This window comes from Fringilla coelebs (genome assembly GCF_963513975.1).
Source record: "Fringilla coelebs genome assembly, chromosome: 22".
In the NCBI taxonomy this organism is placed as follows: domain Eukaryota; kingdom Metazoa; phylum Chordata; class Aves; order Passeriformes; family Fringillidae; genus Fringilla; species Fringilla coelebs.
Genome location: NC_140048.1, coordinates 4,986,997 through 4,998,220, shown reverse-complemented (window position 1 = coordinate 4,998,220; position 11,224 = coordinate 4,986,997). Strand labels below are relative to the sequence as shown.

At 48.9% G+C, this 11,224-nt stretch overlaps 1 protein-coding gene across 1 annotated transcript; it reads right to left on the bottom strand.

Annotated features, from left to right (window-relative positions):
* Positions 1-2,376: 2,376 nt before the first annotated feature.
* Positions 2,377-6,437, bottom strand: LOC311162079 (guanylin-like; the record flags this gene model as incomplete). The annotated part of the gene is made up of 3 exons (XM_084220213.1): positions 2,377-2,441; positions 3,228-3,417; positions 6,363-6,437. The coding sequence occupies 3 exons, from the start codon at positions 6,435-6,437 to the stop codon at positions 2,377-2,379; spliced, it is 330 nt and encodes a 109-aa protein (XP_084076339.1).
* Positions 6,438-11,224: the final 4,787 nt, after the last annotated feature.

Here is an 11,224-nt window from a genome sequence, read left to right as displayed (position 1 = left end):
ATAAAAATGGAGAAAATAAACAGTTACAAACAGGAGGGGAAATTGTGACATCTCTGATATGGACTCACATTACCATGACAGACCTGGGGGTGCTCAGGTGGAGAAAAAGAGGCTCAGGGGGCCCTTGTGGCTCTGCACAGCTCCTGACAGGAGGGGACAGCCCCAGGCTGGGCCAGGGCAGGGTCAGGTTGGATGTGGGGGTCCCAGCTGTGGGTTCCTCTGGGTCTGGACTGAAGGCACTGCAGACAGCAGTTCATGTTCACACTCAGGTGTTTATTATTTCTTATCAGTGAAACAGTCTCACTGCTGTGAGTTCTGCAGCTTTTCATTACAAGGCACAGAATGGCCAACAATCTCTTGGTACAAGGGCTTTTCAGACTAAACTATCCAATTAAGAGCTGACACCCAGATTATTTTCCCTTTTACCCCAATAACTGATCCCACAGAGCTGCAGTGCAGACTTTTCTGCCCAATGACAAAATGCCACCCAAACCCATGGAGAAGGAGGAAGAAGAAGCATGAAGAAGAAACCCAGGACAGCACCCTGTGCCCTCCACCTTGCTCCCATCCACAACACACTAAAAATCCCAAACCCTCAATTTCTCACCCAGTGATCCACCTGCACTGCTCTCTATAATCCATTTCACACTTTTGTGGATCCCAGTCTATCCTGAACTCTGGGAAACTTTCTCCATGGATGAGGGTCAGAGTCAGCGCTGCCCTGGGGGTCAGGGCACCCAGAGCAGACACAGAAATATTCCCAGAGCCCTGGGTTTCCACAGTGGGACATCAAGGGAATTTCTTCATGGACAGTGTGGTCAGGAAGAGGAAGGGGCTGCCCAGGGCAGTGGTGGGGTCCCCATCCCTGGAGGTGTCCAAGGAAGGACTGGCAGTGACACTCAGTGCTCTGGCTGGGTGACAAGACAGGGATCAGGCACAGGTGGGACTCAGTGATCCTGGAGGGCTTTGGCAACCCAAATAGTTCTGTGATTCTGGGACTACAAATTGGTTTTATGTGATATTTTTGGGGTACCCAGGACGAAGGAGGAATTGAGACTGACTCCATGTTCTTAGAAGGCTAATTTATTAATGATCTTATATTACATTAAAGAATACTATACTAAAACTATCCTAAAGAATAGAGAGAAGATACTTACAGAAGGCTTAACAAGATATGAATTAAAACTCATGACTCTCCAGAGTCCCAACACAGCTTGACCCTGATTGGTCATTAAGTAAAAACAATTCACAAGTTGGATAAACAATCTCCAAACCACATTCCAACACAGGAGAAGCAAATCAGATCATTATTGTTTTCATTCTTCTCTGAGGCTTCTCAGCTTCCCAGGAGCAAAATCATGGGTGGAGGGATTTTTCAGAAAATATGACAGTGACAGTTTTAAGTTGAGGACGTTGTTAAAAGATATCTTTTATTCAGGGAAGCTGCAGACATGAAATGCCTTATATGGGGAAAAAGCAAGGAGGCAAGAAGGGTCTCCTAAAACAAAATCCACCCCAAAACCCAGAAATAACAAACAAAACAAACAAATAAACAGAGAAAAAATCCAAATTATTCCAAGTTTTTTATTGCCTGTACAGCATATAAACTTGGCCAGGTAATTTCTCCACATCCTTGCCACTAATAAATAAAACAACAGGCAAAGCTTTCATTTCAGTGTGATTCTAGCACTGCACTTTAGAATTCCTTTCTCTCAAAGAGAGTTTAAAGAACCCTGATATCCAGCCAGTGAAGAAGTGTTCCTGTGCTCCTCCACACCCATTTCCCAAATCAACAACAATCAGGACAAGGAGCAGGCTGGTGTCTGCTGCCAGAGGCTTCCAGGAGTTCAGCTCCTGTTGCAGTTCTGCTACAAACTCAGAGGTGTCACCTGCAGGCAGAGGGAAGGGAAAGGGATCCAGCCCACTGGGAGTGAGGGCTGAGAAAGGGAATAACCCAGTGGTGCTGTGAGTAGGGGAGGCCAAATCACAGGCAGGTATTAATGATTAGACACCACTTATTGGACATTCAATATTAGCCATGAAAACTCTGCAGGGGATGCTGAGTTTCACCCAGTGTGTTCAAACCCAGGCAAAACAGTGGGAAATGGAACCCAGGGCATTTCCATTCCAGTGTCACCCAACTCCTGCAGCCCTGGAGCCTCTCAGAGGCATCCCAGCCTCCCTCTGGCAGATCTGCTCTGCTGGTGGCACCTGAATCCAGGTGCTGCAGGACTGCAGGAGCATCCCCAGGAGCTGCAGCTGCAGCTGGGCTGCAGTGGGAGATGGAGCCCAGGAATATTGATTGGTGAAAGCTCATGATCTTGCCACAGGAATGCACAGACTTCCCAGCTGGACTTGGGTGTGTTTCCCACCTTCTCAGAAGCAGCCAGCACAGGCAGCGTTGGCACAGATCTCACACAGGTCATCCTGAGCAGCCAGGCCTGTCCAGGAAAAAGGGGATTTTCAGTTGGGTGCCAGGAGGGCAGAGCCACCTGCCAAAGCATTTGGAGACTGCTTTGCATTCCTGCTTCATCATTTGAAAGGTCCTTGTAGGCAGAACTGCTCTAAGTAAAATCAGCTCGTGCTAAAATCTGACTGAAGGGATGAAAGCAAACCTGGATTCCTTGGGAAGCTGTGGGAACATGAGGAAACAAGAGGGCAACAGGATGGGGCAGCATTTTATCCTGAATTGTCCCTTGTACTGCATAGATAACTGCAACAGAATAACTTAAAAAAGAAAACACTGCAGCAGCAGCTCATGGCAGAGGGACTTTGGACAAGGAGGAATGGCTTGAGCTAGAGAAGGGTAAATTTAGATGAGATATTGGGAGGAAAATCCTCCCTGGGAGGGTGGGCAGGCCTGGCACAGGGTGCCCCTGGATCCCTGGCAGTGCCCAAGGCCAGGCTGGACAGGGCTGGGAGCAGCCTGGGATAGTGGGAGGTGTCCCTGCCATGGCAGGGGTGGGATGGGATGAGGTTTTGGACGAATTTTTCCCTGGTCACAGCACTGGGATGTGCCCAGGGAACAGCTCAGCTCAGGAATTTTCCTCAGGTGGCTCATGGAGCCCAACCTTTGCAGGAGCAAGGGCAGCACAAAGGCAGCACAAACCCCCCCAGCTGCCCTGGGAGGGACACAGAAGCATCCCCTGGCTTTGCCTCCTGCTGTTGGGATGTTTAAGGTTGAAAATCGTGGTAAAAACTAAAACCACAAAACATGAAGGACATACTCAGCCTCCTGAAAATCATGGGTGCATCTTCCCTCTTGCACACTGGCCTGAACTCCTCAGGGAGGTGTTTGTCCTGGCAGGGGGAATGGCTGGCCATGGGCACCATCATGCGAGGGTTGACGTGCCTGCTGCCATCCATGAGCTCCTTCAGCTTCTTCACGGACTCCAGGGGGAATTTCAAGTCTCCATCCTGTGAAAAAGAAGTGTCAGGAAGCCAGGCCTTTTGCAAATCCATTCCATTTCAACCAAGAGCTCTCCCAAAAAGTCCAGCAGAGGGAAGAGATGGTGTTGAAAGAAAGCCAAGATAAAACCTGAATGAAGGCAGTGGGCAGAGGGAAAATTCAGTCCTGGCTCACCCCCATGAGACAGACCCATAAAATCTGGGATAGGAAAATCCAGGCTGGGAATCTTCAGCCTAAAAAGAGAGAGCTGGGAAATATCACAGAATCCTGGAGTGGGTTGGAAGGGACCTTAAAGCTCTTCTCATTCCCCCCCTGCCATGGGCAGGGACACCTCTCACTAAACCTGGCTGCTCCCAGCTCCATCCAGCACCTCCAGGGATGTGTGACAGATCTATAAAATCCTGGCTGCAATGGGGAGAAATTGGGATTTATTTGGTTCCCTGTTTCTCCTAACACAGCAGTGGAAATGTCAAGGGTTGGCTGTGAGCTGCCAGGGTGAGACCTGACAAAAGCAGCTCCTCTTCCACACCCCACATTGCTGAGGGATTAAACCCTTCACCCCAAGGCATTGTGGAAAGTTTCCATTAATTTAGAACCACAGAACCTCTTTTCCTGGAAGGGACCCACAGGGATCAATGGCTCCAGCTCCTGGCCCTGCAATGCCCAACAATCCCCCCCTGGGCCCACTTAAAACTTGCTCAAACAATCTGTGAAAAACAAGTTTTTGGAAGCATAAATACAACACTTCTGACTCAAAGTTCACACCAGAAACTTAAGGAAGCTGGGACAGGACTGAGAAATTACTCTATGTTTTAATTGCTTCTCCCTGCTCATCAGTTTAGGGTCATTCCCTCAGTCTCAAGAGATTTCCCCTTTTTGAGCTCATAAATTTAAGCTGCAGGTGCTGCAGCTGTTTAACCAAGTGCACAAAGGCTGTACCCATCTGCAGATAATCAGAGTTCAGCCTAGAAAACAAATAAGCATTTTCAAACTGACTTAAATCTGCTGTTTTAACGTGGTTTCATGGCCAACAGGGAGTCAGTAAGGTGATGTGGGATGTTCCAACCCCATGGCAGGGTTTGGGATGAGATGAAATTTAATGTCCCTTCCAACCCAAACCATCCTGGGAGTCTGTAAAAGCTCCTCACCCAAAGAAATGAAATGCAGGGACTCTGATACAGCACAAGACCAAATATCAGAATTCCACATCCCTGTGAGTGCAGTGGGGAAGGGTGTGAGATGAGTGGGGAAGGGATTTGATTCTGGCTGGGGTTTTGGGGGTTTTTTACAGTGTCTCATTATTTTGGTGTTCCAGGTTTATAAAACCCAACCAGACAGACTTTGGATGTGGATTTACTACATCAAAATCTCTTCTCTTGCAATCAGTTTATGATCTCACTCAGGGTCATTTATCAGTTGACCTCAAGGATCTTGGAGATCTTTTCTAATCTTAATGATCTATAAAAGTTAATCAGGCACTGGCATCAGCAGCCCATGGGAGTGGTGGAGTCACCATCCCTGGAAGTGCTCCCAAAACATGTGGATGTGACACCAGGGGACAAGGTGGATCTCTCTGTGCTGGAGGAACAATTGGATTTAACAATCCTAAAGGGATTTTCCAACCTAAACAACTTTCTGATTCTGTGATCAGCCCATGAAAAATTCCCTTTTCCTGTGAAGGCAGCTGCAGATTCAGCTGTTGGTCACACGACTGAGGAGCAGCAAATCCCACAGAACTGAAAGAAGTTTGGATTTCCACAGGCACAGTTTCAGAGAAACCAGGAACTGGGGAGAAACCCTGACACCTGCAGGTCCTGGGGACAGAAAAGAACAAAGGAACAGCAAAACAGAGACAAAACCACCTCAAGTAAGAAAGATGTGTTAGAGAGGGGTAAATTTGATGTACTCTGGGACAAGGAAAGGGAATCTCAGGACCAATTTCAGGGAAGAAGAGTGCAAGGCAACTTTGTGCAGTGAAGAATCAAAGAATCAGTCAGACCTCAAGATGAAAGGAGTGCAGAGCACTCAGAGTTCACTGCAAGGACAGTGGGTAAAACACAGATTTAATGATTAATGAGAGGAGAACTCCAGCTCAAACTCCAGACATGCACTTCCTTCTCTCTTACATAACCCAGAAGCAGCCATTCTCATTTATAAATATTTTTTTATGGCCACAAGTGGAAAAGGGGGATGTTTTTCACTGGGTAGGAAAACACTCTGGAGACTGTAAATGTTGAAGAATGGTTTGAGAGAAACAATAGGTTAAACCTGCAACCTCTGGATTTCTTTGTCATCCAAAGGACACCCTCACCCCTTCCGCCTTGTATGGGGTGTCATGGTTTGACACTCCAAAAACTCCCAAAGAAACTCAAAAAACTTCCTTTTCAAACCAGGAGTTTGATACATGGAGCATCAGCCATGGGTGCTCTGGACTTGGAAGATTCCACAGAGGCTCCTTTAATCACTTCTCTGCCTGTTCATATTGAATTGGATCCAGCTCAGCTCTTCTTTGCCCTTTTGTTACAGGCTCCAGCCCATAAACTCACAGATCATTTCCACAGAGAACTTCCTGCCCAGAACCAGGTGGCACAAGACAATTCCTCCTGGGTTCACACCTTGTTGGCATCACTCTCTCAAGTCAGCACCTTCACTGCACGTGGCTTTAGGTCTAGGAGGAAATTCTGGGCGTGGAACACCTCAGTCCCTGGGGGATTCCAGAGCAGGGAAGGTGAATAAAACAGCAGCAGCATTTTGGTGATACCTGAAGGGTTTTACAGAAGGAAAACCCAGAGCATGGGGAGATACAGGTGGAAATCAAGGCAGAGCAAAAATTCAAAGCAAAAATTCAGATCCGTTAATTCAGCTCAAGATTCCTGCTGCAACCAGAAGTTTAAAAAAACATCATCACTTTGTTGAACTTGTAATAATGACAAATGAAAGAGAAAAAACTCACCTGAACATAGACTGCCTGGGAGATGTGCACCAGGACAAGGACTGCCAGGACTGCCCAGGAAAGAAAGCTTTTCATGGTGCCTGCAAAGCCAAGCCTCCCCTGGACTGCACAGATTTTATTTCCTCTGCTTTTGGCCCTTTTTGTGTCTCTCAGGCTTCCCCTCTTCTCCTGAGCTGTGACTGCCCAGCAGTCAGGGTTTATAAAGACTTCCTGCAGCATGGTGCTGGTAATCCATTAATCCAGATTTTCTATGGCCATGTCATAAAGCCTGAGGGGACTCTCAGTTATCTGCTCAGCTGGTCAGTCACACCCAGGCACATCCTGCCCTTTATGAGTCGCTCCCACTTTGAGGTGCTGGCCCTGACACAGGCAGGCAAAGCATTGCAAAGTGCAATAAATAAATAAACGGTGGGGGCTGAGCTCAGGAAACACCTGAAGCTGCCCAGAATTCTGGCCACTTTCTGCAGAACTGGGAGGAAAAAAAGAAGTGTGGAAGAAAATAGAAAAAAACTGTTCCAGTCAGTTTTCTGTCCTGGGAGTGCCAGGAATGAGGAGTGTAATCACAGGATCATGGAATTGTTAAAGTTGGAGAAGCCCTCCAAGATTGTGGATGTGACACCAGGGGACAAGGTGGATCTCTCTGTGCTGGAGGAACAGTTGGATTTAATAATCTTAAAGGGGTTTTCCAGCCTAAACTTTCTGATTCTGTGAAGCCCTCTAAGATTGTTGAGTCCAGCCACCAGTCCAGGCTGCTCACCATTAACCTTGTCCCCAAATGCCACATCCACCCCTTCTTTGAACATTTCCAGGGATGGTGACTTCACCACTGGCCTGGGCAGCCCCTTTCAGTGCCTGACCCCCCTTTCCACAGAGAGATTTTCCCAACATCCAACCTAAAGCTCCCCTGGCACAACTTGAGGCCATGTGGCATTCACATTTTCTGGAAAAATCCCTTTGCTTTGGATTTTTCTGCTGAGAAGCCTCAGAGAAAAAGGAAAACAATAAGTATCTGATTTGCTTCTCCTGTGTTTTGCTCATGTGGAATGTGTTTGGGGATTGTTCACCCACAGGTGATTGTTCCATTGGGTTCTGCTGTGAGTTGTTTTCACTCTTTGGCCAATTGGGGCCAAACTGTGTCAAGACTCTGAAAAGAGTCCCAAGTTTTCATTATTATCCTTTTAGCCTTCTGTAAGTATCCTTTCTGTATTCTTTAGTATAGTTTAGTATTCTTTAATATAATATAGCATCATAAAATAATAAATCAGCCTTCTGAGAACATGGAGTCAGATTCATCATTCCTTCCTTTGTCTGTGGGGCATTCCCAAACACATCAAGGCCATTTCCCTGCTCCTGTCCTTTGTGATCCCACTCCTGCCAGGGCTTTGGAGAGAGCTGAGCACACCAGGAGAACAAAGCTCCTGATCCCAGCAGAACAGGAGAGGGCAATAGGCACCCTCTGAGCACCTTCCTCAGGCTCAGCAGGGTTTTATGCCCCAGAGGCTCCAGTTCTTGCTGTAACCCAAATTATTGTTCAAGTTACAGTGGAAATCATCTTCCTGTTTTGTGTGAAATTCCAGAAGCCAAAGCAGCCAGATCAGGGGGCTTGGAGGGAGGGAATGGGACTTTTCTGATTCAGCAGGACCCAGAATCACTGTGGAATTGAAGCTGAGCTGACAGTGCAGAGTGTCAGCTGAAAGACTTTGCCTCTCTCCTCCCCACCTGCCTACATACACAAAACTTGAACTGGAATGATCTTTATTCCAACAAAGCAATGATCTTTATTCCAACAAAACAAAGATCTTTATTCCAACAAAACAAGCCTCTTTCCTTTCCTGCAATGATTTCTCTGCTTTCTGCTGCCCTGGCCCACAGCAGCTCAGACCTCTCTGCCTTAATCACTTTAATGTGGGTCAAGGGTGGAACAGCAAAGGGCAGAGCAAAAATCTCCTCTGAGAATTTTTCATTTCCCACATGCTTGGGAATTTTTACAACCATTTTCTTCTCCAAAACCTGGTTTACCCTCAAATTGTCAAGCCCTGAGTACAGCTGGGTGGAAACTAAACAACAGATTAAGGAGGCACTGAGAGAACCAGAGAATTGTGGAGATTGAAAATGGACAAGATTATCAAACCCAGCCCTGGAGAGAGCCCAGAGAGGCAAATTTGGAGAGCACTGAGCCAGCAGAGGCACCTGAGCTGTGGTCAGGGGTTGTGTGCCCAGTGAGGGAGGGGTCCCAGGGTCCTGCCCTGCTCAGGGACACAGGGCTGGAGCACACCCTGCCCTGCTGGCAGGAGACACCTCCAGAGGATGGGGCCACGCTGGGCAGGGGGTCCTGGGGAATCTCTCCAGGTCCTACAGGTGAGCTGGGGTGGGAGGGATGGGGATGGAGGGAGAGCAGGGATCCCTGGAGCCAGGGCAGGAATTTGGGGTCACTGCAAAGGGCCAGGGCAGGGCCCTGCTGGGAGATGGCAGCACAGCTGGAGCAGGGCTGGGAGAGGTAAAGAGAGGGGAAAGAGGATGGGAGAGCAAGGAAGAGTGAAGAGGGTAAGAGAGAGAGTAAAAGAGAGCAAAGTTCCCCTTACAATACCATAAATCTTCTGTGCTGAATATTCTAATTTTCACTAACCAATCTGGTACAATACACAAATCCTACAGCATTTACATACAGGCTGTAAGAATCATTACATTGCCATGCTGTGTTCCATTTTAAACCCCAAAAACTCCTCTTTGTGCCCCTTCTGCCCAGCCAGCAGGGTCTGCTCTGCCCCTTGGAGCTGCCTGCAAGCAGAGGGTGTTGTTCCATCCAAAGGGGATTGCCTTCAGCCAGCCACACCATTATTTTCCAGGTGTTCAGTAACTGAGGCATCTCAAATCTTGCTTTCATTTCTATCTCACTTACAGTTTCCATATTCTCAAAATCTTTTGCCAGGCAATCATGTTTATAAGGCTTTGCTGTGTCATCTTCCCCAACAAGTTGACACTGAAGTTAGCACAGCCCACGTTCAGGACCTTGTCTTTGGCCACCTTGGTGTTCCTGGGGGTCCCATGGGGCTGTTCTGGAACCTGCCCAGGTACCCCTGCCAGTGCTCAGGAACACACAATCACAGACTGATTATTGCAGGTGCTTTTATTGGAGAGCTCTGGGTGTCAGGGGTGCACAGAGCCACATCTGACCCACCACAGGTTTGGGATGAGCATGTTTTATATTCTATCATAATGTAACTTACATATTAATTTTTAAACTGACATTGTTCTATTGTATACATGGATTTCATCCAAGCATGGATTTCTCATGATCCCCCTCTAACCCCTAACATGGTTTCTCATGATTCTTTAAACAATAATTGTATCTAATCACATCTAACAGTTATATCATTTATCACATGATCTAGCAAACACAAGGCCTAACATACCTTTAACATTTCCCAGGGCCTACTAAGCCCAGCTTTCTTTCTAACTGCCTGAATTTTTCTATGATTTTAAAATCCTTTACCATCCCCCCTGCATTGCATCCTGTCTCCCAGGGGTACCACACCTGCACTGCTCAGCTCAGGGCATCTCCCAGTGCTCTGAGGATGCCCTGGACCCCACTGTGCTGTGACAGAGACACCACAAAGCCCTGCTCCCAGTGTGGATCCATCCCAAGGGATCCCCCTTTGTCTCTGAGCTCCATCAAGGCCCTTCCCCACCCCTGTGTGCTGCCATCCACCCAACTCCCAACGCCCCGAGCAATCCGCCCATGAAATCTGAATTATTCCAGCCTAGAGGGGAGGCTGTTGTGGCTTTGCTGGGCCCCTTTGCTCCCCAGTGTCACAGGGCAGAAATCTGAATTATTCCAGCCTAGAGGGGAGGCTGTTGTGGCTTTGCTGTGCCCCTTTGCTCCCCAGTGTCACAGGGCAGAAATCTGAATTATTCCAGCCTAGAGGGGAGGGTGTTGTGGTTGTGCTGTGCCCCTTTGCTCCCCAGTGTCACAGGGCAGGTCTGGCTGGGGTCACCACCCCACCCCACCCCACATCCAGCCCCACTCCTCCCCGGGCTCGTGGAGCTCCAGCTGCCCCACCAGGCTCGGGGGGAGCAGGGACTGTTCAGCTGGGGGCACAGGGAGGATGCTTGCCCCAGTCCCAGGCTCTTTCCCTGCTGTGCTGAGCCAGTTCCCACCCCGAGGTGAGGCCCCTCTGTCTCTGCACTGCAGTGTGTGCCCTGCAGGACCTGGGTGGTTCCCAGGGATGTTGGCTCCCCCCCAGTGAAGCTTTGTGTTATTTGTACATTTTAGCAAACAAAGGCCCCAATATTCACGGGCTGCAAGTTGCATTAATCTCCTCATCCCTGCTTGTCCCTGCCTGCAGCTCCAGGAGCCCAGTGATGGCACCAAGGGGACGGGCAGGAATGGATGCCCAGGGAATTCCAGCTGGACATGAGGCAGGATTTGCTGTGCAGAGATGGAGCAGAGGGTGGAGGGTCCCTCCCTGGGGATATTCCTGACCCATCCAGGCACAATCCTGTACCACGTGCTCTGGGGTGGCCCTGCTAGAGCAGATGAGCCCCTGGGGTCCCTTCCAACCTCGCCTGCCCTGGGGCTCTGTGCCTGGAGCTGTCCACGTGCCCCAGTCCCAGCTGGGTCACCAAACGCTGTTGTCCCAGCCAGGGGCTCCATCCCTGGTGTGGGGCAGCCATTCACACTCCAGGGAGATGGCTTTGGAGGTCTTTATTCCTTGTTCCACGGTGCCATGTGGCTGTCCCCATGTCACAGTGCTGGTCTGGTCTTCTCGTGGACCGTCAGCTTCTTCACCAGGGTCAGGTTGGATCCATCAGCTGTTGAGGATTCAGGAGGTGCAGGGAGGAGGACAGAGACCTTGTGCTCA